At 43.0% G+C, this 26,521-nt stretch overlaps 1 protein-coding gene across 8 annotated transcripts in view; it reads left to right on the forward strand.

Moving 5' to 3' along the window:
* Positions 1 to 26,521, forward strand: part of CDC42BPB (CDC42 binding protein kinase beta) — a 99,555-nt gene that overhangs the window by 52,328 nt on the left and 20,706 nt on the right. For 2 of the 8 annotated variants that reach the window (XM_083730534.1, XM_083730535.1), the window contains exons 13-26: positions 1,765 to 2,007; positions 4,345 to 4,455; positions 5,950 to 6,197; positions 9,408 to 9,513; positions 10,044 to 10,168; positions 11,438 to 11,543; positions 15,420 to 15,568; positions 17,096 to 17,190; positions 18,358 to 18,437; positions 21,688 to 21,738; positions 23,131 to 23,226; positions 23,658 to 23,732; positions 25,150 to 25,255; positions 25,732 to 25,868. In XM_083730534.1, coding sequence (XP_083586660.1) covers positions 1,765 to 2,007; positions 4,345 to 4,455; positions 5,950 to 6,197; positions 9,408 to 9,513; positions 10,044 to 10,168; positions 11,438 to 11,543; positions 15,420 to 15,568; positions 17,096 to 17,190; positions 18,358 to 18,437; positions 21,688 to 21,738; positions 23,131 to 23,226; positions 23,658 to 23,732; positions 25,150 to 25,255; positions 25,732 to 25,868 — 1,728 coding nt within the window. The remainder of the gene's footprint in view (positions 1 to 1,764; positions 2,008 to 4,344; positions 4,456 to 5,949; positions 6,198 to 9,407; positions 9,514 to 10,043; positions 10,169 to 11,437; positions 11,544 to 15,419; positions 15,569 to 17,095; positions 17,191 to 18,357; positions 18,438 to 21,687; positions 21,739 to 23,130; positions 23,227 to 23,657; positions 23,733 to 25,149; positions 25,256 to 25,731; positions 25,869 to 26,521) is intronic. The other 6 variants (XM_083730536.1, XM_083730537.1, XM_083730538.1 and 3 more) reach the window with 3 other exon arrangements.

The raw sequence follows: 26,521 nt of genomic DNA on the forward strand, positions 1-26,521 counted from the left end.
TCATGGAGATCAGCAAACACACATCCATTCTTTAATGGATGGAGAAATTTTGGGAATTTGCTGCTATGTCAAAATTAACCCACCATCTCAGATTTAGGCAACAAAAACAAAGGCATGATAGGTTTCAGATGAGATGGAATACTTTTGCTAAATACAGCAAAAATAAATGGTTGTGGTCAAGTTTAATGTCCAAGTATCTAAATAATGTTAGATGAAATTAGTAATTTTGTTTCTTTAGCAGAACAATATTTTTTTCTTCATAATGCTAGCTTGCTGGCTTTGTTTAGGCTTGAAATACAGTCAACTTGCAGCTTGCACACGTTTAACTTGTGCAATTGTAGTGTTAGGCACTTGCAACTGCAATCACAGAAATTAAATGCACATAAATTGAAGCTCTCCACCTTGCGTGGGGAGGAGGGGGCAAGACCCATTTGACGCACGAGCTTCTGAGAAGGTAGGGATGCTCGCGTGGGGGCTGTTCCGGCTATACTGTATGTGGGCTTTACACACAATCCCCAGAACATAAGCCCTGTGTAAGTTGTGAGTCGACTGTATTATAATGGAATATAAATGTTGATGTGTTGTACATGTAAAAGAATAACTTAAAGAAAAGGATTATAGAGGGGGAAGGATGAGAAAAAGGCTTCATAGGGCAGAATTTCTAAGCACTTTTGAGGGATTGACCAGTAGCACCTTTTCCACTGAGAATGTCCCTCATAATTGATATGTTATTGTGTCAGTATCAGTCCCATTCTGTCCATATTGACTGTGCCAAACTATATGCACAATGTTTAATAATAATAATAATAATAATAATAATAATAATAATAATAATAATATAAAGCACAAATGGTTTGGGTTGGTTTTTTTAAAAGGCAAAATAAAATAAAATTGAGCCCTATAAAAGAGAGAAGCATTCCTCCCACCCTGGACATACACTGCAAAGGCTAGAGGCAACAGAAGAAAACTAAAGGGCTGATGGAAGTAGGCTGTGTATGAGGGCTCCCCAAGCTATTCACAGCCCCTTTTCCCTTTGAGGGAGGGTGGCATTGCTAAAGCGCTGCTCAGGTTTCTGGTGTCCTCTCTAGAGAAAAAGGGTAATCACTAGCAGTAATCAGCTCTTGTTCCCTGTGGTGTTTAACCCTTTTGTGTTCTTTGGCTTGTGGGAGTGACCGTCCTTCTGCCAGGGATTTCAGCAGAAGCTTAAGCATCAGCTTATAACCTCCTTTTGCCCCTGGGACTGGCTCTGATCCCCACCACATGCAAGTGAACACCGCAAAGCAGAAGCACACACAGGGATAAAAGAATTTATCCTGATATTTATTTTTTCTTTCTTTTTAGAAGGTTGAGTACGATTGAGGAAAGGGAGGAGTAGGGAAGAAGGGAGATGGAGAAAAGGCGAACAGAAAGAAGCAGAGATGACAAAAGAGGAAGAGAAGTAATGAGATGGTGCTGGGAAGAGTGGTTGAAGAGCTATGAGGAGAGACAGAGGAGGAAAGGGGGAATGTATGAAAGAAGGGGAGGGAGAACAGAGGAAGGTGGGAGAAGGATGGAAGCATACAATACATTGGGATATCAGAGTGGTAATATATAAATACTTCTGCTTATATACTGCCAAAATGCCTGTCATTATTTTGAGAGCAGGGATGGGGAGAGGTGGAGATGAGGACTTAAATTGTCAAAATGTGATTTTGCAATAAGATTGAACTTCATGTTCAAGAGTGTCGATCTCTAAACACTTGTTTGGACCTTTCTTTTCACCAGCAACTCATTGAAGCGTCTGAAAGATTAAAGGCACAGTCCAAAGAACTAAAGGACGCCCATCAACAAAGAAAGCTAGCAATGCAGGAATTCTCAGAGCTGAACGAGAGGATGGCAGACTTGCGCTCCCACAAGCAGAAACTATCTCGACAGCTCCGTGACAAAGAGGAAGAAGTGGAAGTGATCATGCAGAAAATTGACTCCATGAGACAGGAAATCCGTAAATCTGAGAAAGCGAGAAAAGAGGTAGCTCGGCAGGGTACTTGAGGATAATGGATTTCAGCTGCTATTTTAGCTTGAAATAGTTACTGTGGCTGGGTTCCACACATACAAGCAGCTGGTTTATTTCTTCATGCAGTCCTTCCACACTCCCTCTGCCCTGTGGAGTTGTGTGGAGAAACATAATGTGTGAGCCAGCTATTCCATGGATTCACTTTGCTAAAACTCCTGCTATATCACAGTAGCACATTCTGGACCATAATTTGGGCTTCCTGTTTTCATCTTACTCTCCCTCCTTCCCTTCGTCTGTCCGTAAAGGAGAGAAAGCAAGCAATGAAAGAACCAGAAGCACTAACTTTTTTCTGTCAATTATTATATTTATAGTTAAATGCCGCAGTCATTCTTTCCTTATACAGTGGTGCCTCGCAAGACGAAATTAATTCGTTCCGCAAGTCTTTTCGTCTTGCGAGTTTTTCGTCTTGCGAAGCACGGTTTCCCATAGGAATGCATTAAAAATCAATTAATGCGTTCCTATGGAAACCGCCTTCAGACCAGGTCCGGGGACAGTCTGTCCCCCGACCTCTTCTGAAGGCTGGTGGGAGGCGAAAGTCTTTGCTCCCCCCCCCCCGCCTGCCTTCCCGGGACAGCGGAGACTTCTCCGCTGTCCCGGGGCGGTCTTAAAATGCTGGCGGGCGGCAGCGAACCCTTCACTGCCGTCCCCCAGCATTTTAAAAGCCCCCGGGACAGCAGAGACTTCCCGGGGCGATTTTAAAATGCTGGCGGGCAGCAGCGCTGCCGCCCGCCAGCATTTTAAGATCACCCCAGACAGCGGAGAAGTCCTCCGCTGTCCCGGGGTTTTTAAAATGCTGGTGGGCGGCAGCGAAGGCTTCGCGGGCAGCAGCGCTGCCGCCCACCAGCATTTTAAGATCACCCCAGACAGCGGAGACTTCTCCACTCCCGGGGCGATTTTAAAATGCTGGCGGGTGGCAGTGAAGCCTTCGCTGCCGCCCACCAGCATTTTAAAAACCCCGGGACAACGGAGGACTTCTCCGCTGTCTGGGGTGAACTTAAAATGCTGGCGGGCGGCAGCGCTGCTGCCCGCCAGCATTTTAAAATCGCCCCGGGACAGCGGAGGAATTATCCGCTGTCCCGGGGCGATTTAAAAGCCCCCGGGAAGGCAGGCAGGGGGGACAAAGACTTTCGCCCCCCACCGGCCTTCAGAAGAGGTCCTGGACCTCTTCTGAAGGCGGGCGGGGGGCAAAAGTCTTTGTCCCCCCTGCCTGCCTTCCCGGGAGAGCGGAGAAACGCAGCGCTGAAACACAGCGTTTCTCCGCTCTCTCGGAAGGCAGGCAGGGGGGAGCAAAGACTTTTGCCCCCGCCCGCCTTCAGAAGAGGTCCAGGACCTCTTCTGAAGGCCGGTGGGGGGGGGGAAGTCTTTACTCCCCCCCCCTGCCTTCAAAAGCCGTCCGGGAAAGCGGAGAAACACGCTGCGTTTCTCCGCTCTCCCGGGAAGGCAGGCAGGGGGGAGCAAAGACTTTCACCCCCCGCCCGCCTTCAGAAGAGGTCCTGGACCTCTTCTGAAGGCCGGCGGGGGAGCAAAAGTCTTTGCTCCCCCCGCCTGCCTTCAAAAGCCGTCCAGGATAGCGGGAAGCGCTTCCCTGCTATCCCGGACTGCTTTTAAAATGCTGGCGGTGGGGAGCAAAGCCTTTCGGCCCCCGCCGGCCTTCCTGGACCTCTTCTGAAGGCCGGAGGGGGGGGGGGAAAGGCTTTGCTCCCCACCGCTAGCATTTAAAAGAGGTCCCCGGAGATTTCCCTATGGGCTTTCTTCTTGCGAAGCAAGCCCATAGGGAAATTCGTTTTGCGAAGCGCCTCCAAAACGGAAAACCCTTTCGTCTAGCGGGTTTTTTGTCTTGCGAGGCGTTCGTCTTGCGGGGCACCACTGTACTGAAGTTTCCTAGCTACCCAGATCTGTCTTGTTGATCTTGGATTCTATGTTTCCCCTTTTAAAGTATCTGGCTCCTAGTTGGCTACAAAATATTATAGTGCAGGCCTCCATGAGATGGTTAAGTCGCCATAGGCATGAGGATGGGTTATAAAGATGTGTGTGTGTGTGTGTGTGTGTGTGTGTGTGTGTGTATTCCCTTGAAGTTTCTGAAAGTTGGTAGGATTGGGAATAAAAGGCAATATATCATCTTCCAAAACCGTTTTTATCTTTTCTTCTTCTGTGACCCTTGTCATCTAGATTGTAAACCTCAAGATGGGCATATCTCTTCCTTTCTGTTTTTTGTAGCTGCTCTAGTCATAAAAATAATAAGGGTTAAGCTATAGCGGTTTTAATAACCAGGCCTGTTTTCCTTCTTATAGCTAGAAGCCCAACTTGATGACGCAGCAGCAGAGGCATCAAAAGAGCGTAAGCTTCGAGAGCACAGTGAGAGTTTCTCTAAGCAGCTTGAAAATGAACTGGAGACCCTAAAGGTGACATTATTTGAAAAGCATCTAGGCCATATAAGAACAGCTTCACTTGACAAGGGATAGAAATCCAGATCTCCAGGGTGTCCCATGACAGATGCAACTTATTCACTTCCGAAAAACAGCTTGCCAGAATGTGCAAGGCCCGAGATTTAGTTCTTCAATGTATTTTGGGCGTTCCAACAAGATATTTTTGGATCTAGGCAGGATAGGTAGTAATCCTCCCTGTCTCACAATTTTAATGTGAGAAGCAACCATTGACATTGACACATTTCTCATCCCCATTTTGGTAGACCTTTAGATTGCCATACGTGTTATGGGTTTTTTTGGGGGAAGTTTGGAGTAGTGCAGGAAAAAACCTCACATAGCACATGTTAAGCTGCATGGGGGCTACTACTGCAGGCTGTTCTCATGTGTACCAGCTCAGAATTAGCCTCTTACAGAGCCCAGACAAGATTTTATTTGCTGTATCCTCTTACACAGTCGCCCCACCCCCCAAAATACCTAAATCTGTACCACAGTGAATAGATTTGCTTACGTTTCAGGGGCTCTGTTGCTTGACTTCTTTAGACTTTATCATTCTTAACAGTTCAGTCCCAGGAGTGCAGGGCAAGAGACAATATGTTCATTAAAACAGTAATTAAAGGGGGGGGGGGGAAACACCATTTGAAAGTTGGCTTTCAGAATTATTATTATTATTATTATTATTATTATTATTATTCTGAAAGCCAACTTTCAAATGGTGTTTCCATTATTATTATTATTATTATTATTATTATTATTATTATTATTATTATTTTATTTATACCCTGCCCTCCTGGGCCAAAACCGGGCTCAGAGCAGCTAACATCAAATATATGACACATTACCATAATATCAAGCAATCAATTAAAATACACCCTACATCCTAAAATCAAGTCAGAATCAAAGTGAAATCCAATCAGATGGCAGCCTGCAATATAGGCTTAAATGCTCACTAGAATATGTTCAGATTGGGACTCCTGCAAATGGCTGGTGCTGGAAAAAATAGTTTCAATAAATGGGGAACAGCTAACTAAAATGATATCTAAATAGTGGTCTGTGCTTCTTCAGGATGCAAATAATGCGTGTTCGTGTGTGCTCCATGGTTCTAAAGAAAGTGGAAAGTCAGCATGATTATGAGACTAGAGTAAAACCTTTCCACTTTGACATGCCAGTCTTCTACATGAAGGCAAAGTGAATGAGGCATGCAGTCCCCCTCCTGCTGCAGTCTGATGTGGACTGTTTTCTGCATGTTTCAGTCTGCTCTCGGTTCATGGCTTTCAGAGGGATTATGATGAAGCAAATGAGATCTCTAAACTATGCAGAGACAAATAAATATGCATGTGTTTATACTTCATGATCAAGTATTAAGGAGATGAAATATGTTTTATGTCACCTTGAACAAAACTAAAGTCTCTAATATTGAATGTACTGTACTGTGGTGTTGTCTGTGTGACTTTCCCCCCTGCTCTTGTGCAGATAAAGCAGGGAGGTCGTGCTGCTGGCGTGGCCATGCATGAGCATCAGCAGGAATTGGCCAAAATGAAGTCAGAGCTGGAGAAGAAAATCTTGTTTTACGAAGAGGAGCTGGTCAGGCGAGAAGCATCCCATGTCTTGGAAGTAAAAAATGTGAAAAAGGAGGTGCATGACTTAGAAAGCCATCAGCTAGCACTGCAGAAAGAGATCATGATGTTAAAAGATAAATTGGATAAGGCCAAACGGGAGAAGTAAGTTCTGTGTACAGCTGCTTTTTTTGGAAACATTCCCCCCACACCGCAAAAAAAAAAATGTCACTATACATCACAGGTGTCAGACACAAGGCCCGCGGGCCAAATCCGGCCTGCCAGACCTCGTCATGTGGCCCGTGTAGCCGCCGGCGGCCACCAGCCTTCACCTTTTATTCTCGCTTGTGTTGGTTTTTTTTTACACAATAAAGTTTACATGGTGCGGCTCCCTACTCGCCTCCCCCCGTCGCTCTTAAGGACGTGGCTGCTGCTTCAAATGTCCCCGTGTCTTTCAACTTGCGCCTTCGTCGTCGGGGGCTGAAGCGAGGCGGGCAGCTTGCTTCTCTCTCCCGCTCACTGCTCAAAAAGAGCAAGCGGAAGGTCAGGTCTCTCCGCGCCGCGGAGGGGGAGTCTTTCTCCTCGGAGAAACTTTTTTATTCCAGCCTTAGATCTTCTCCGGGGATGCTGGATCCCAGTGTGCAAACTCGCCCTGCGGGAGGCATCCTCTTCTCCTCTGCGCTGGATTTCACCAGCCTCTTCCTCTTCATTTCGCCTTCCTCTTCATTTCCCTTCCCTTCCTCTTCATTTCGCCTCCCTCTCCATCTTTGCACGGCCAGCCTTTCCAGGACCTACGATGCCCGTGTTCTTTGGGAATATGGGGTGGCTGGTGTGTGTGTGTGGGGGGTGAGTGGGAGAGAGAGAGAGGCGCGCGCGCGCGCACTCCAAACACCCTTAAAATAAATGTAAAGTGGGGGCGGCGATGATGATGGCCGTGATGGGAGGGGGCTGTGTTCCCTGGCACCCCCTCCACTCCCTGCACCCCACCGCCACCTTCCTCCTCCTCCTCTTGCAATTTCGCGGCAAGCCAAGCAAGGAAGGCGATCTGGCGCCCGGCTCTCTATCTCAGCTCCACAAGTTGGACTCCGTGCCCGCACAGCGGCGCTGGGCGGTTCTCCCTGTCCGGCACATGTCAGTCCCGCTGGCACATTCCTGGGAGGAGATCGGACTGCGGCTCCTTGCAGCCCTTCCATCACTCGGTCACACAATTGGGCGGCTCGCTCTCCGCCCTGCCAGCAGCTCCGTCTTGATTTCTCCCTCCCGTCTCAGCGGCCTTTGATACAATCAACCATAACATCCTTCTGGACCGTCTACATTATTACAAAAAACAGTAATAATTGTTTTTTATATATATAATATTTATTAATTTTTTGTTTAACAATAAATGCATATAGTAACATACCAATTTCAAATATCCACATTTCATAGACATCCTTGGACTTCCTCGCACCTCTTGTTCCTGCTCTCTAAACTCATAAATTTTACCAGCAAATTATTAACTTAATTTAATTTATCTAATAAAGTTTTCCAATATTCAGATCTCAAATTTTAAGATTTAACAACTCTCTTATTGAAGGTTAATTATAGAATGCTATTTATCTAAAATTTGTCTTGTTTTTCAATTGCGTTCACTTTTATACACAATGATTACTAATTTGTTAGAGCCATGTTGTTACAGATCTTACATTTTTCTTAACATTCATACAGTTTACAATGTTTTTGTAAGTAGTCCTTAAATTTCTTCCAGTCCTCCTCCTCCAATTCTTCTCCCTGGTCTCGGATTCTGCCAGTCATCTCAGCCAGTTCCATATAGTCCATCAGTTGCATCTGCCATTCTTCCAGTGTGGGCAAGTCTTGAGTTTTCCAGCATTTAGCGATGAGCATCCTTGCTGCTGTTGTGGCATACATAAAAAAAGTTCGATCCTTCTTTTGCACGCTCTGGCCGACAATGCCCAGGAGAAAGGCCTCTGGTTTCTTAGGGAAGGTATACTTAAATACCTTTTTCAGCTCATTATATATCATTTCCCAGAAAGCCTTCACTCTAGGGCAAGTCCACCAGAGGTGAAAGAATGTTCCTTCAGCTTCTTTACACTTCCAACATTTGTTATCCGACAGATGGTATATCTTTGCAAGCTTGACTGGAGTCATGTACCACCTATATATCATTTTCATAACATTTTCTTTCAAGGCATTACATGCCGTAAATCTCAAACCTGTGGTCCATAACTTTTCCCAGTCAGCAAACAAAATGTTGTACCCTAGGTCCTGTGCCCATTTTATAATAGCTGATTTGACCGTTTCATCCTGTGTATTCCATTTTAGCAGCAAGTTATACATTCTTGAAAGTATCTTAGAGCTGGGTTCTAACAATTCTGTTTCTAACTTTGATTTTTCCACCTGGAATCCTAATTTTTTATCTGACTTAAAAACTTCTTTGATCTGAGCATAATGTAACCAATCTCGCACTTTCCCCTTTAGTTTCTCCAAACTCTGCAACCTCCAGTTATCTCCTTCTTTTTCTATTATTTCCCAATATCTCGGCCATTTGGCCTCCATATTGAGTCTTTTCGGGGCCTTAGCCTCCATTGGTGATAACCACCTTGGGGTCTTGTTTTCCAGTAAGTCCTTATATTTTGACCAGACATTAAACACTGCTTTTCTGACAACATAGTTCTTGAAAGCCTTATGTATTTTGACCTTGTCATACCACAGATATGCATGCCAACCAAACGCATTATTGAATCCTTCCAAATCTAAAACAGTAGCCAATCTTTCAACCAGCAAAAGGCTGCTGATTCGTAATACAGCTTTAAGTCTGGCAGGGCAAAGCCCCCTCTTTCTTTAGCATCAGTTAATATCTTAAACTTAATTCTGGGCTTTTTGCCCTGCCAGACAAATTTAGAAATATCTCGCTGCCACCTCCCAAAACACTCCATTTTGTCCACTATTTGCAAAGTTTGAAATAAAAACAACATCTTTGGCAATACATTCATCTTGACGACAGCAATGCATCCTGACAAGGAAAGTTTCAATCTTGACCATACATCTAGATCTTTTTTAATTTCATACCAACATTTTTCATAATTGTCTTTAAATAAATTCCTGTTCTTCGCAAAAAACAGTAATAATTGAATGCAGTGACAATAATTTATGATAATAAAGAGTGGACACATAGTCCTACAGATACAACCGGCTCTTTGAGGGTGACCAAACTGCTGATGCGGCCCCCGATGAATTTGAGTTTGACACCCCTGCTATACATAATGTGGCATCCAAAAACTAAATAAGATTTATGTACTCAACTCCATTAAAAGCAGCAATAGTTTCTTTGTTCTGTGAAAATGGCATTTACATGATATTATTTCACGCTTGTAGGCACAGTGAGATGGAGGAAGCAGTGGGAACTCTGAAAGAGAAATATGAGCGAGAGAGAACCATGCTCTTTGAAGATAACAAGAAAATAACAACTGAAAATGAGAAGGTAAATTGTCATAACCTGTGAAGTAGCACAGTTTTTCATCAGATACAATAATAATCGCCCACGTGGCTTCCTCCAGATGCTATGGACTTTCCCATTAGCCCCAGCATGCATGGCAAATGGTAAGGGATGATGGGATTTGTAGTTCAGCAACACCTGGAGGGCACGTTGCCTACCCCAAGATATCTTATGTTTTATTTCTATAATTCAAATACCATTTTAGAGTTCCCTGCCCTGCTCCTAATTCAGGAGAGGCTACAAATAATTTTCAAAAAAATAATGCAGTGGTTTTAATTGTGTGTGAAAGTCTGACTATTCCGTGTCAAGTGTGAAAATCTGGGTGTTTAATCTCTGTTATCAAAACCGAAGAAGCCTCCAGTGCTGCTTATACACATACTTTGCCACTTAACTGGGCTGGCTTAATTTGACTGTTTGGAAAACAAAATGTTGCAGGCGGTTTTACACATTTGCTGCAGGAGGTTCAACGTTACAATAAATTACAGTTATGAAAACTTCTAATTTTCTCATTGCAGCTTTGTTCCTTTGTGGATAAACTAACATCACAAAACAGGCAGCTAGAAGATGAGCTTCAGGATTTGGCGGCAAAGAAGGAATCTGTTGCCCACTGGGAAGCTCAAATTGCAGAAATTATTCAGTGGTATGTGCATTTTAAGGATCCTTTGAAAAATAAATTAGTGCTGTATTAGCAGAAGGAAGGCTCCCATAGAACGGAAATGTGTCATCTTGTAGATGATACACTTCAGAAATCACATGCAGCCACAAATATTGATTGATACATACTGGCTCCCTCAGTTTTATTACCCTTACAGGAACTTTATTAACCTTCTATGTCAACTGATTTCACCAAAGTGAGAATGTCTAGGTCATACATTAAAAATTAATTTGTATTAAATGAAAAGGTTGCAGCCTGGCTGTTCATCAGTTCTTTGTTTCAGTTCTTCTTTTTTAACGTCAACCTTATGATTCCTGCGCCAGACATATAAACGAGGCAGTGTAGATCCTTCAAAGATTTTTTAAAAATTCACATCATAACACAGACATGTAGGGGGAAGATTGAAACCATTATGCCACAGCCTTTTCCAAAAGGAGTTTATAATGCTCCTAACAACCACATATGCACAATCTCAACACAAATTACATTCTCCTTAATGGTAGGGTAGTCTTATCTGATGGAAAGAGCTCCTTCTTTTGAATCACAAAGAATCGGAGAATTGTAGAGTTGGAAGGGACCATGAGGGTCATCTAGCCTAACCCCCTGCACTGCTGGAATATTTTGCCCAGTGTGGGACTTGAACCCATGTCCCTGAGATTGTCTCATACTCTACTGAGTCTCAAGCTCTACAGACTGAGCTATCAAGTGGGCTAAGAATATCAAAGAAAATGGTTTCTCCCTTTGCTCCCAGACCAGCACTGCCTGTTAAGCAGCAATATCTCAGTTAGGCTCTTTCGTGGTTTTTGCAAACTGTTATTTTATTATTGCTTTGGGCTGTTTACAGGTTCTTAATACATTCCTTGAACTAAAGGGGAAGCACATCCCCTTTGCAGTGGTCTTCGCATAACCCTGCCTGTCCATCATGAGTAGCTCTCATCAGACAAGGTTGGCCCACTCTTAGTACCTCAGAGATGGGAATTCACAGGTCATCACAAACTCCAAATTTCCCCTGTCAATAAACTTTACTGCTTAATTATCTCCACAGCAGGAGTGTTACAATAGGTCTACCCTGGGATGATTGTAGGGAAAACTACCCTGGCTGTGTCTGCTGAGTTTAATCCTGAAAATTTTCATGCAAGAAAAACAACATTTTAGGGTTTGAACACTAAGACTGGTGATAACATGTTATTGAATGTGTGTGTGCCTGTGTCCTTTATCGATATAAAGGAGTGACTCTCTATGATTGTGCACTAGGGTGAGTGATGAAAAAGATGCCCGTGGCTATCTTCAAGCTTTAGCTTCTAAGATGACAGAAGAACTTGAATCTTTAAGAAGCTCCAGTCTGGGATCGAGGACTTTGGTAAGCATGAAAATCTTAATTGGTTAACTGGAAAGCTTTACAATTTGAGGGGCCTCCAATCTTCAATGAATCTAGAAGTTCTTTTAAAAATGACTAAGGGCTTGTGTCCTTGTTCGCTCCAATTGCCAACCCCCTGCACCACACATTAGCCAACAATAGCGTCCCCTTCCCACCCCAGGCGACTACTACGCTCGCTTTTCACCTTCTCAGCCCCATTTCTGAACCCCCTTCTATTCTGCAGCCCTTCTTTGAATCCATTTTAATCTTCAGTCCCATGTCCACACCGCCTCCCCCTCCTTCTGTGTAGTCTCCATCCTGCACACACCCCACCCCATGGTTACCACCTGCATATTCCTCATCCCCACACATTGCAACTACTAAGCGGCCTTTTCAGCTTCTACCCAATTATGAAGCCATGCTTTCATCTTCACCCCCATTCACACGTTTTCTACTTTTTTGCAACTCTCTTTGCACCCTCATTTTCACATTCACTCCCCCTTTCCCCTCCTCCTCCTTACTTTTCTCAACTCTCCCTTGCACACAGGTCGCTCCCATTTCCATTCCTCATCCTCTCTCCTACTCTGCAGCTCCTTTTGTGCACATGCCACATATGTTGCTGTATCTTTGAGATTAATAGAATCTTAAGAGCAAGCCTGTCGGTTAGCTTGTTGAGTTAGAGATAGTTAAATTAAGTTGGTGGATGTGAGTATTTGCTTGTTAACAAAATACCTGTTCTAAATTACCGTATTTTTCGCCCTATAGGACGCACTTTCCCCCCTCCAAAAATGAAGGGGAAATCTGTGTGCGTCCTATGCAGGCTTTCGCTGAAGCTTGGAGAGCGAGAGGGGTCGGTGCGCACCGACCCCTCTCGCTCTCCAGGCTTCAGGAAGCTATCAGCAAGCCTGGGGAGCCCGCGGGAGTACCCGCAGGGCTCCCTAGGCTGCGGATAGCAGCCTGCTTCCCAGAAGGCGGGGCGCGCTGAAAGCAGCGCGCCTGGCACTTCAGGAAGACATCCGCAGCCTAGGGAGCCCTGCGGGAGTACCCACAGGGCTCCCTAGGCTGTGGATAGCAGCCTGCTGCATGGAGCGCGGGGAGCACTGAAGCAGAGCGCCCCGCGCTTCGCGTAGACATTGGGCAGCCCCACAAGCTCGGGGGACAGCGGGGAGGCGCAGCACCGCCATCCCGCTGTTCCCCGACCTGGTTTGGATTCCCCAACCTGGTTTTGGGGGGGAAATAAAGGATTCCCCCCCTTTATTTCCCCCCCAAAAAACTAGGTGCGTCCTATGGGATGAAAAATACCGTAACTACACTGAATCTCAAACTTCATGTTGAAAGCAACACATGGTAGCAGTAGTGAAATGCATTTTTTGAAGGTACTATAGAATATTTGAGGGCTCCTAATCTTTTATCTCTGACACATGAGACAGCTAAGAAATGTAAGAGGGAGAAGCTTGAATACAGCGAGAACAGAGGACACTGAAAGGAAAGCAACTGGTTGTTTTAAATAACTACAGAAGTTTGAGTAAAAGTGACGGTGGAGGCACACTGAGAGGAAAATTGTGATTTTAGACAACAGCAGAGGTTGGAGTAAAGCAGGGATGGAGGACACAGAAGGGTTGCCTTTTAAAAAAAACAAACAGGGCAGTTTTAACAAGAAGAAATAGAAATGATAGATACAACACCAGAAAGCTAACACAACAGAGCTATTCCAAATTCCCTTCCTGTCATACTCAAACTTTGTTTAAACTTCCACTGCCCCCTGCATCACTTCCTGCTTACTCTACTCAAAACCTCTGCCGTTGTTTAAATTTGCCACTTTTTTCCTCCCGGTGTGCCTTCATCGCTGCTTCATTTAAACATCTGTTGTTCCTCAAAAACTACTATTTTCCTCTCAGTTCTCTCCATCCCTTCTTTGCTCAAATGTCTTCCTTTACTTTAAGCCACCATATTCCCCTTCTCATCGTACCTCCCTTTTTGCTCCCATGTCATGGCAAATGTAGTTGTGCAACCTGCCTTTGATGTTCCTCCCCTATCCCATCCTGACTTTGTGCAAATCCAGAATTGTGATGCTGTACTACAGATCCTCCCATGGGGCTGCATGATGACATTCTTATATTTTTGTTATATATAGAGAAAAGGCAGACCATTACTCCCCCAAAGCCTCCCTCCCACATTCTCCGTAAGAACATAAAAATTCCTTTGCTGGATCAGGCCAGTAGTCCTCAGCAGCCTACTAGCAGCTATAGCCCTTTCCTTTTGATATTCCACCAACAGCTGCTATTCAGTGTCACGTTAAGTGGAGCCATCGTGACTAGTAGTCATTGATAGACTCACCTAAAAGCCAGCTGAGCTAGTGGTAGTCACCACATCTTGGGTCTCCAAGTTCCACAAATGACTCATGTACCGTGTGAAGAACCGCTTCCTTTTTTCTGTACGGAATTTCCTGCCAATAAGTTTAATTGGTACTGGACTGCTTTTAGGGGAGAGGGGCATTTCTCTTACTGATTTCCCAATGCCATACATAATTCTATAAATATCTATCATGTTCCCTTTCCCCAGGTAACTTTAACGTTTTAAACTAACCTCCCCACAAATGCTATAGCCTTTCTTCATATCAAAGGTGCCCCAGCCTCCTGATCATTCTAGTTGTTATTTTCTGCACTTTTTCCTGTGCTACAATATCCTTTTTGAGCCTGGTGGCCATCTCAAAGAGAATCCACTTTGCATCTCCTAATTCTAATGTATATTATTTGTGGACTGATTCTGGAACCAGTTACCATATATTTGGCTTGTTTTAGTTCTCATTATAATTAAGAATCCCCCCCCTTGGGTATTTTTATTTATTTTTTAATTACTGGGATGTTCTGCTATCTATCTTTCATTGTATTTACTTATTTAATGCAGCCCAGTTTGGGCTACCTTTTTGAAGGAAGAGGAGCGTACAGAGTTTGAATCAATGAAAATGAAGAATCACATCATTCAGTGAATTCTAGAAGGCAGGAATGTGATGGTATCTAGCATGGAACTTAGAAAAGTTCCAAAAGAGGATGGAGTGTTGCCCTTGGCAATCAATAGCAGAAGGAAGCAGCCCTTCTCAGCAAATAGATTGGCTTAAACAGCTGGTGCCTTTGCCCATTCCCATCTCCCTTCTCAACATGCTGCTTGTTACAGCTGAATTGGCCCTAGGGAGAGGAATTGTTTCTCCTATTGGAAGCCAGGGGAAGGGTGAGTCCCAGAGCTAGTTTCCTTTCTCGTACAGTCTTTGGACAGTGTCATTGTTTACTGCCTCAGTTGCTCTTTAGAGACTCTAATGTAACAGTCTAATCTGTATAAAAACATTAAAATATGGAGAAAAAAATAATGTCAAATGTAAGGCTAGAATGGGAAAATGGTGATTTTATCTGTTTACAAAGGATAGCAGATAGTAACACAGTGAAATGGATTTTGGCAAATCATCAATCCAATAATTGCCTCTTTGAAGCACCTTTGAAGCAAATTTTTAAACTTTTCCTTGGCTTTGTTTGTTTCTGTATTTACATCCATCCTGCCAGGCCACCAGGGGCCCTCAAGGGCAATATTTTGGTCAATTCATTCTCTGGAGATTTTTTGGTCAGCTCTTGCTCTCAATGTAAAACTGCTTGGTTTGTGTTTCAGCTACATTTTCCAGCTGCATTCCCCACCTCCCCAATTTTTAAGTTGGAATGCATTACAAATGTTGTTGTTCCCTGAATGCCGTCTTCCTTTTAAGATCTCATCTGCCCTCCACCCCTACCTCGCTAACGATGATGAATACAACTGAAGCTTTTTAATCGCTTTTAATATTTAAACACATGTGATAAATTCTTTAGCAGTATTAACCATTGCTTTTTGCAATAGGACCCACTCTGGAAAGTGAGACGTAGTCAGAAGTTGGATATGTCAGCAAGGCTGGAGCTGCAATCTGCTCTCGATGCCGAAATACGTGCCAAACAGCTGGTCCAGGAAGAGTTAAGGAAGGTTAAAGATGCCAACCTGTCCTTTGAAAGGTAATGTTTCAGATCATTCTTTAATTTTGCTTTTCTAATATAACATATGGCATTCATGTAATTCTTTATGTAATTGACTTTTTGGTGCATATTTCTGAAAGTACGTGTATGTGCCAGGGAGTCTAAGAACTCAAAATAAACAGCCCTAAGCCTCTGCCTGGCATTACAGTTTAAGCATAGCGGCCTAGAGTAGCCCTCAGCCAGCCTGGTGTCCTCCAGGTGTTTTGGGCTACCAGCCTCTGTCAGCCCCAGCCAGCTCAGTTTTGGCTAGGGGTGAGCTGTAGTCCAAAATGTCTAGAAGGCACGAGGTTGGGGTAGGTTGACCTAGATCCAAAGAACAATGCAACTAGTTCCTTCCTGCCCAAGGGGAAAGCGAGGATCTCTTTCAAACTGGGGGAAGCTTCGAAAAGCAGTTTGGGATTTGCCATTGGGGTTGTTGCTCTTAGAAACAACAGTAAAAAAAAATAATCCCACTGACCGTGCAAAGCCCTTTGATGAATTTGCGTAAGTTTTTGGATCCTGGCTAATGCCCTTAAGTCTGTTTGGAAAGCAAACTGCCAAGTTGTGGGTTCCTTCTCCTTCTCTCCCTGCTTTTCTTGCAGCACCTTCTTAAGCTTTAACTATAGGGATGTCAACCAGGGGTTGAAATGGGCAAGCATTAGTCATGGTTAACATTTGTATGGTCATAACGCTTAGCCATGGTTTGTATGGTCTGTATGGTCATAACGCTTAGCCATGGTTTTGGGCTATTAGCATAAGGGCAGGAGGGAAGAATTGCACACAACACAAGCTGGGGGAAAGAAGCATGTAATTCTGTGGCCTGCTTTTCTTTTCTCAGTTGTAAGTCATGATGGGTGGATGGAGCGCAGAACCCATCCAGTCATATTTCCTACCCCCCTCCCCAGTACACCTTTCACCTCCCCACACCTCCGCACCATTTCCCATATCACTTCCATCAGCACCTGCACCACAATGGCTGCTTCTCTTTCAAGGGAAGAAGTAGCCCTGTTCCTAATTTCCTGTGTAGGAGGAAGAATCGAGATTGTGAGAGACGGAGGAAAAAGGTGGCCAAGCAAGCAGTCATTTCCTTCCTCATGATACCCTAGGTCAAATTCCAGCCAGGAAGCCAAGGCATTCTAGCCCTGCAGCCTGAGCCTAGAGCTCTTGCATTGGCTTTTGTCATAGTGCGGGGAGGGGGGTGGGTTGGCTAGCCTGTTGTTGTTTTCAGCAAGCCCTGGGGCATCTCTGTCCCTGTTCGAGACTTGCAGCTGGCTTCCTCCAGCCAGCCAGCATGTGCAGGATTATGGGTCGTGAAAGTGTCATGTTGTTAGGAAGCGTCACGATTTTGGCAAGCTTTTTTGAAGCTGGTTTTGTACATCTGACGCGTGGCTTCTATTTCTGAAACTGGGCAGTGTAGCAACCTAGAGCTTGAGCAAATCCACATCCCTTGGAGCCCCCCAAGGGCAAAGAAAAGTGTTTTGCTTTATTATGTTCCAAATGTTTCAAGGTTTCCATTTCCCCATTTAGCAAACTAAAGGAATCTGAAACAAAAAATCGGGAACTCTTGGAAGAAGTTGAAGCTTTAAAGAAGAAGCTGGAGGAGAAATACAGGACAGATGCAGGTAATGTAGACACTAAATCCTGTTGAGACCCTTCTCTTGCTGTAGAATTAACAGTAGATACTAGATTCAAGCAGGTAGCCGTGATGGTCTGATGCAGTCGAAATAAATAATTTTTTTAAAAAATGTCCAGTAGCACCTTAGGGACTAAGTTTGTTCTGGGTATAAGCTTTTGTGTGCAAGCACACTTCTTCAGCTACTCTGTCACTGTACAGCTTCCTGGTACTCTGAAGCAATGAAAAAGGCCAGATGACAACTAGAACACAGGCGGCAGAAATAACTTTGAGGTCGACTGAGCACTGGTTATAACCATTCTTACCCAGTGTGGCTATGAGGACAGCAAACATACCGTGTGCCTCCATGGCATCCTCAAGTAGTCTCCCAGTGGAACTGTACAGGGTGGTCTAACAGTTGTCCACAGATCACCACTGGATTCCTCAAAGGTCTGTTGTGCCATGTTTGCATGACACTTTGAGGACAGAACTCACTCACCTTGATGTCATGACTATGACAGTTCCTAGTCAGGCCTCCAGTACAACATCTTGCCCTGTTTTGCTTGGTCAGTTTCAGATTATGAGGCCTCAAGGTGCTTGCAACTATGCATTCAGCTAAGTTCCCTCTCAATCACTGTCCTTCATGACTAATCAAATCAAGACAGCAGGGTATGTCTGGTTGGGTCTGGAGGTGATTTACATTCCTTTACACAAGGGAGTGGACTCCACTGCCCTTAAAGAGGCTTTGGTATGGCCATTCCTTTAAAAAAAAAAAAGTCACCCCAATACCAGCAGTTTGTGACAGCTATCCACTAGTTGAAAATGCCCTGTTTTGGGGGAAGGCGATCATTATTCAGACATTCTTGGAATATACGCATTATCTAGACCCATTCCAGACAAGGTTCAGGCCTGGCTTCCAGCAAACATCAGGCGGGGACCTACAGTATTGGCATTAAAGCACCTTCTCAAAACTCAACTTTTCACCCAGGCTTTCCCAGAGGGGTGATCCAGCTATGCCGATGGTTTACTCTGAGTTACTAATTTGTGATGCATTTTGTAGTTGTTTTAGGAATGTAATTTTATTTAATACTGTTCACCACCATGATGATTGTTGCATTTTTTTAAAAAAAGTAAAATAGCGGGATGATGACTAATTAATTGTGCTTTCTTTTTCCAGGTCTCAAACTTTCAGACTTCCAGGATTCTATTTTTGAATACTTCAATACATCACCTCTTGCTCACGATCTGACTTTCAGAGTGAGTATTAGCACCCTTAAACCTTTGCACAGGAAACTTAAGAGAGTTGGGATGTTAAAAAGGAGTGTGGATCAAGAAGGATAGCCTGATCTATACTGATAAATGACTGTGTTTTTCTGATGATACCATCAGAATTGCAAAAAGGAATCCAAAGGAGGTCCAAAAGGATCTCCAAAAGAATGAACGGGGAGTAGAATGGCAAATGCAGTTCAACAATAGCAAGTGTAAAGTTAAGCACATTAGGGAGAAAAATCCTAATTTTGCATAGATGCCAATGGGATCTGGGCTGGTGTTTATTGGATAGTTCAGTGAAGCTGTCCCGTGAAGAAAGTGAATTCCATGTTAGGGATTGTTAGGGAAATGATTGAAAATAAAACTGCCCGTGTCATAATGCCATTTCACCAATCAATGGTGTGACTGCACTTGAAATACTGTTAACAGTTCCGGTTGTCTCACCTTGAAAAGAATATTGCTAGACCTGGAGAAGGTTCAGAAGAGTGCAGCCACAATGACCAAGGGGCTGGTGTAACTCCCCTACAAGGAGTTACATTTGGGCCTTTTTAGTTTAGGGGGAAAGGCAAGTAAGTGGGGATATCATAGCAGTGTATGCAACAAAGTGGATACAAATAATTACATTCAAAAACTGGTTCATCTCTTTCTAACTCTGACTCACTTATTATATGATATTGAAGTAGGTAATAGGAGTTCATAAAGAAAAAGGACCCTGTCCCCCAGGCAATCTGAATTGTAAGCTCCTTGAGGCAGGGTTCCTCTCTTTTGCTTTTACTGTAAAGTGTCGTTGGAATTTTACTTTTGGGGAGTTTAAAGTTAGAGCACAGCATGGAAGAAGAGAAATGAGTGTTTTTTCTTCACTAACATAAACTTAAATATCCTATTCTGTGGTCCATATCTGTTTAGCTCCTCTTACAGTATTAATATACAGTGGTGCCTCGCTAGACGAAATTAATCCGTTCCGCGATTCTCTTCGTCTAGCGGTTTTTTCGTCTTGCGAAGCAAGCCCATTGACAGCTTAGCGGATTAGTGCTAGAGCTGTCAAGCGGCTTCCAGCGATCAGCTGTTAAGCGGCTTATCAGCGGAACAGCTGATAAGCGGCTTAGCGGCTTAGGAAAAGGGCAAAAAAAGCAAAAAAAAAACCGCTGGGGGACGCAAGATTTTTTCGTCTTGTGAAGCAACCCCATAGGGAAATTCGTTTTGCGAAGCGCCTCCAAAACAGAAAAACCCTTTCGTCTAGCGGGTTTTTCGTCTTGCGAGGCGTTCGTCTTGCGGGGCACCACTGTATACGTGCTTATTCAGCCTCTGTTCACCTCCCTTGAGCTGTCTATTAAACCCACCTCCCATTAAGGCTAAACAAAGGGAGAGCCCACCTGTATCCATTTTTCAGACCTCCCATATCTGTATATATTCTCTCTCTCTCTCTCTCTCTCTCTCTCTCTCTCTCTCTCTCTCTCTTTCTGTGTGTGTGTTTCATCCCATACAGCAGTAGTTAACTGTTGTTAGACTACAACTCCCATCAGTCCCGGCAACCTTGGCAATGGGCCGATATCATGGCAGTTGTATTATAACAGCATTTGGAGGCCCACATGTTCCTCAGCTCCATTCATTTATTTCTCTCTCTGTTGGAAAGGGAATACATGACAGTGTTACTAAAAGACAGATGGGTTATAGAAAAATAAAATCACAAGAACATCCCCAAAGCTATGCTACTCCACTAAATTATCCAGCAGACCAAGCAGACTGCAAAACCTGTCAGTTACAGCTTGCCTGACAGGAAAAATAGGCCCTTTCTTCAGCTTTTAGGTGATGTGACTGAAGATTAGTAGCTAGACACTGGAAAAAATATATACATTCTGTTCTTGATAAATTCACCTACTTAAACTAATGAGTTCTGTGTTTGTCAGAAACACATACTTGAGCACAGTTTGTATTCATTGTCCTTATCAATACTTAATGGGTTGCATATTTGTTTTATTGTATGGAAATCCATCTGTTGATTGGAATGGGATTGGAATGACCATCACAAACGGATAAATGAATGCTAACAATTGCCTTGCTTGATCAGACCAAGTGATCATATAATTCATGCATTGCAAGCCAAAAGCTTAGAGAAGGTCACAGGATACAATAGTAATATAATAAATGCAGTGTAGAGTCATATTACAAATTCAGCACAATCATATTCACGGTGAAAAAATGAAATCTTAATGAAAGTATTTTTAATTCTCTTCCACTCTGCATGTTTTATAGAACAAACTCCCAAGTCAGTAGAAATCAAGAGTGCTTAACCTGACATGACTAATTCTGTATGCCACTTTGCTTTCCTCGGGGGATGTATGACTTACTTGCAAGTGCCTAGTCATCTGCATCTGGAATTTCATAAATCCCAGAGAGGATATGTGTCACAACCCAGCTCAGATAAAAACCTGTATGGAGTTTGGGTCTACGATTTCACATGCGATCACTGGAGCTACAATTATATCTATTCTTGCGACTTCCTGGCTTTCCTTATTTCCTTTTCAAACTGCATGTTGGTTGCCAGGGAAAAGATAAATTGGCTGCAAGTCTTTGCAGAAAGGCTGCTTGCATCTCACAGAAAGTGGGCACTGGTTTGTTGCTGTTGCAGAAGGATGTGCTGTGTGCTGCTCTCCACCCACACTGCAGCCTCTTTGAAAACAAACTAGAATGCAATCACAAGTTGTGCCAAACCTTAGCTGTTACTGACAACTGGGAAGTAGAGAGATCTTTGCTACGTTAGATCTAAAAGCCCTTTATAGTGAGGCGTTGAATTTTTTATGAAGATCAAATATCTGCCTTCATTATATACATCTGCAGGAAATGTTTATTATTGTACGTTGCACTTACTCTCGAGTTCCTTACCTCATTTGACCTCGCAATAGCTGCTGAGACCGATCAGTATATTTCAGTATTACAGATGGGAAAAGGAGGCTGAGTGCTAGGAACTTTCCCAAGGCCACTCACCGAGTCAGAGCTGCTGTTTTCTCTGACAACATTTTGTTGGTTGTATTCGACAGCAAACACTGTTCAGATGTATTATGAGGAATATTTAATATTGGTAATGCACAGTTTGGGAATATCAGGAAAATATTGCCTTTGCAGTCTGCAAACTTTGCCAGTTACTAACTTACCTAGTTAGTTTGCTAATAACCGCTCTGATGGCTTGTTGCTGGGTAAAAAGTGATCAATTTTATCCTCTCATATCTATTACAACAAGGACAATGTTTCTTCCTCGTCTTCATCTTCTCTGCTAGCCTTTTGGGAAGAAGTAAGTTCATGCTGATGGCTTTGCCTCCCTAATCTGTAACCTGTATGTGTAAAATTGCCATCCTAAACTAGTGACCTTTTTTTTTTTTTTAGTTTCCTTTATACATGCTTATTAAATCATACTGAAGATTAACCGACTAAATAGAAATAGCTTCATTTCCTAAGAGTTCTCTTGTAAACTGCTCATTTGAAGTTGCTGTGGCAATTACAATGTGTATTAAAGGTGATTTATGCTTTTTAAAGCAATTTGTATTGTGGACAGCAGAATAGTGACAGGGCCAAAACTTTTCCTGTTTCCATTGAAACTTGCTATAAGATGAACAGCACATGAACTCCACTGTAGCATATGTATTTTCTAAGACCTTTCTTTCTCTAACAGCATCTTATTAAAGACTATTATTATTAAAGACTAGCTCCGTTATGTAAGATTTCAGAGCTCCAAAGTGTGGAATTTCATTTTGGTAACAATATTAGCATTTTTTAAAGGCCCATTATCTAAGAGTCAAAAAATGATTCTTCTAAATACACCTTAGCTCTGTACCTACTAATAGCTATATTTTCCCATTTAAAATTTGAATGAAATTTTGTGTGTGTTACATCTTCTAGCTGCTGAACAGTGTTTTGTTTTTGTTAAGTGAATTACCTAACCCAGTTCTAAATCTTAAATGAGTAGGCCATATAGTTCAGCAAAATAAGGGTTATTTTTATAACATTTTCTAGCCTTTATTTAGATGCAACATAATAGTGCATTTCTGCATTTTCCTCCTAAGTCCTCAGTTTTGTTCTCCCCCTCCCCACCAGAAATTTCATCTTTTAACAGTTTGTTTTAAAATACAGAAATCATTAGTACTATCTCCATATCTAATGCTCATTAAAAAGCCTTTAACAATAATGAACAAAGTAGATACCGTGTAAGTCTTATTTTATGGTGATTGGGAGGGTGCATACACACACATACAGAGAGACAAAAACACACAAGCACAGTGTAATCACACACCTGCTGTATGGAGGTAAGTCCTTGCCAGGCAGATCTGATCTTGTCTGTTCCTACAGTGAGTTAGAAGTAACCTTCAAAGGGTATTTGAAGGCCATGTATTAATACTTTTCCTTAATCTCAGAATGAACTGATAACTTCACAATTTGGGGGTTTTCAGCATCAGCCAACTCCACATCTAATATAGCCGTGGCCTTTGTTGGTGGAGGGTTTCCTTTTAGAGTGTAGGCGTTGACTAGCTTGACATTACAGAGCTCAGCAGAATGCTCTACACAAAGCATTTTCTGAGCAGACAGGCTCTTGTGCCCCAGGTGAACTTGGTTTTGTTCTGCTACTCAGGGATCCGTTGCTGGAAGCTAACTTCCTTTACTATCTCCTCTCCTCCAACCCACTTTGCAGACAAATTCCGTTAGTGAGCAGGAGGCACAGGGTTCTAAAGCAGAGGTCTCGCCATCGACATCTGTTGTGACTGCAGAGCAGCAGCAGCAGCAAGAAGTAAGCCGCCGTTGTTTCATTAATCCAGATTAAAGCATTTTGGGGAGCCCTACATTTACAAATGTATGTTTACAGCCATCAGTCCGCAAGAAAACATTTTCTTTCCTCGCAGCTTCTTTCTGTGTTGACTTGCGTCAGTGTTTAAATGTACACGCTTTGTGAGCTCCCTTTTGTTTTGCTCCCCTTTCCCTGGGTGTATCGCTGAGCTCCATCTTCTTCCTTGTTTACCTTCTGCTGCTTGCTAGAGTGCAGGCTTTCCTATGAGTCTTTCTGATCTGCAAACCTGCTTCTAGTAAATTTGGAACAATGCTGCGTTTTGTGATATCGGCTCTTACTCACCTTCAAAAAAGATACTCGAGTTGTTGCCAAACCAAATGCATATTGGATCCTGGAAGTCTTTAATTGCTCAACTGTAGTTTTTTGCAATTCAGGAACCAAATCGGCTTCAGAGGATGCCTGCTGCTCCTTCCCCCACCATTCAGTCCATTTCTCTAGCTGTACCAAAGGTAGGGGGCACTTGTTGACTTGTTTTGCTTAGAACTTTTTTTGGGGGGGGGGGGGTGCAGATATGAAAATGATTATATCCCATTCATAAGCCATCTGTATGTTAATTTTGTCTGAGTTCGTCATTTTCATCTCTTAGGATTATTTCAAATTGGTCCTGCATAGCTGTTTACAAAGCCTCATGCAGTCCATTTGCCAGGTGTCCAACAGCCCAACAGGTCTGCTGGCTCCTTGGGACTGTAAAAACAATGGGGTTGTTAAACACACAGCAAGCCAGTATGGGGCAGATCAGCTGTGTATGATTTTGTAGGCTGCAAGTTGTGCAGGCTTGTGCTATTAAACACTCCTGTGTGTGGTGTCCTTACTCATTGCTTTAGTTTTGTTGGGGTGCCGGAGTAGATTTCCTTTAGGTTGCAGTTCTGGTCTGCTTGGTCTACATATAGTTAAAATTTGCCATGATGCAAAACTTTATTCAATGCTAATCCATCACAGTATACTTTCTGTGTTCATTTTAAAATTGTTACACACCCGTCATCATGAAGAGTGGGTAGCAAATATGCCCCCCCCAAGAGAGAGCTTTCAGTGCTGAAAAAACCAGTGAAAGAACCAACTTCAACACAGTGGATCAATGTACACATAATACTAAGCAAAACCAAGGCTTAGTAAAAATATTGATCACTTCACTCCTGTCCTGGTCCTGCTGCTTCCACTCTACCCAGAGCTTCCCATAGGGCTTTTCACAGACATCTGGTTGGATGCTATAAGAACAGGATGAAGGACTAGATGGGCATTTAGCTTGACCTAGCAGTATTCTTATCACGTTCTTAGCCAAGTCATGGTATGGCATAGAGTTGCATCTGAACATGGGCTTGTGGCTTGCCTCCCTCAGACAAACCATGAGCAGGAAGCCAAAGCACACCTTGGCTGAAATCTAGAACAAGTCAAAGCAACCAGTAGCCTAGGTTCAGATGTAGCACTAAGCCAAGCCACTTATATAAGGGCAAACGTCTCTGCCCTCATATAGGTGGTGAGATCATCTCCCAGCGGCAGAGCAAGGGAGTCGCAGTCTCAGAACTGTTTCATCCACTGCTTCCACCATGCAGCTAAGTGTAGGAATGAAAATGAATTTGAACTGCTAGATCTCTGCGTATTTTAAACATTTTGTAAGTTGCATTGAGTATTATTTCAAAAAGATGCCCTAATAATAATAAATAATAATAATAATAATATTCAGTACACAGTTCAGGAGTAATGGTTCCTGCTGAAAGTCCATTGCAAGTAAATGAAGGCATAACCAGGGCCACCTCTTCAAATCAAGGTCCACTGAAGTGGGAACTTCTGCCACTGATACAATTTTACAATTACTTGTCATTTTATTAACCTTTTGAAAATGTTATTTACCCTGAATTTATATTCCAGCCTAAAGCTCATCAACTCAGTATCAAATCCTTTTCAAGCCCCACTCAGTGCAGCCACTGCACCTCCCTCATGGTGGGATTGATTAGACAGGGCTACGCTTGTGATGGTAAGTTGGCTTAAGTCTTCTAAGTACTCATAGAGACTTAACAGCATAAATTTTACATCTTTATTGCAGCAAGACAGTTGCCTGAAGGAAATGGTTATATACCTCTTTAAAGCAAAAGGCTGGGTGATCTAAAATAGAAGTTTAAAGTGACTGCAAAGGAGCTGAATGTGATTGTCATTTGCGCCATATTTGAAGGGTCAGCTGCAGAAATGGGTTATTTACGTTCCTAATGTGAGCCCATGAAATTTTCAGGAAGGGCGAGGCATTAATAGAGGATTGCAGGGGTTCCAATTCCATTTTGACCCATAGAGTTGAAGCTGTGTTATCAGTCACATGTGTCAACTGTTTTAATCAGAAAGCCTCATGCTAGCAATACACTGTACTTGTATGATGCTGTGCTCCTTATTTTTAACTGAACTTTAGGTTTTATTGTGTAACAGCAAAGAACTTTGACAAGTTCACCTTTTCTTTCTTAGTGTGTTCATTTGCATGCCATGTTTCCTGCAAGGACAGCGCACCACAAGTCTGCCCTATACCTCCAGAGCAAGCCAAGAGACCCCTTGGGGTAGATGTTCAAAGAGGCATAGGAACAGCCTACAAAGGCTACGTCAAGGTAGGAAAATTATACAGGAGCAGAGGCAGGGAGAGAATTATGATTCTAACAGTAGTGTTAATTGAATCCCACCTATCTTTAAAAACACTACTGTGTTTTTACCCCAGAATCCAGTAGTTTGATTGGCATAGGTTATTAGGTACAAACTCAATTAATTCATTCAGTGCCGTATTAAATAATAATCTTCAAGCATGGAAGTGTACAATAAAAAGTACAGTATATTGTGTAACTATTTCTTCACTGCATTTTGCTCAGGTGGGGTATAAAACCTGAAAGGAGGGCTTTGTTTGTTTAATCTGCACTTCACGTCATAGAGATACAATACATTTTATTCTTTACTGCTTTAAAAAGACATCACCTTTCTTTCAGGTTTCATACCCCCACTTCAGCAAAATGCAGAGATTAGAAAAAAGGATTTGGTTTAGTTAAACAGGAAGCAAGGGTACCGAAAGAACACTGTGTACCAAAATCATCTGTGTTTCTTGGTTCCTGTTGGTTTTGGTATGCTTTTGGTTCCTATTGCGTCTCCTAAAATGTACTGTAATCGTGGTGTGCTCCATGAACTCGTGAGGCCCACCCTGCATCAAAGCTAGATGGAAAGTTGCACATGTCAATAGCTTTGTCACTTAACCAAGCAGCAGACTAGTGTAAAA

Source organism: Podarcis gaigeae (genome assembly GCF_964106915.1).
Source record: "Podarcis gaigeae genome assembly, chromosome: 1".
Lineage (NCBI taxonomy): Eukaryota > Metazoa > Chordata > Lepidosauria > Squamata > Lacertidae > Podarcis > Podarcis gaigeae.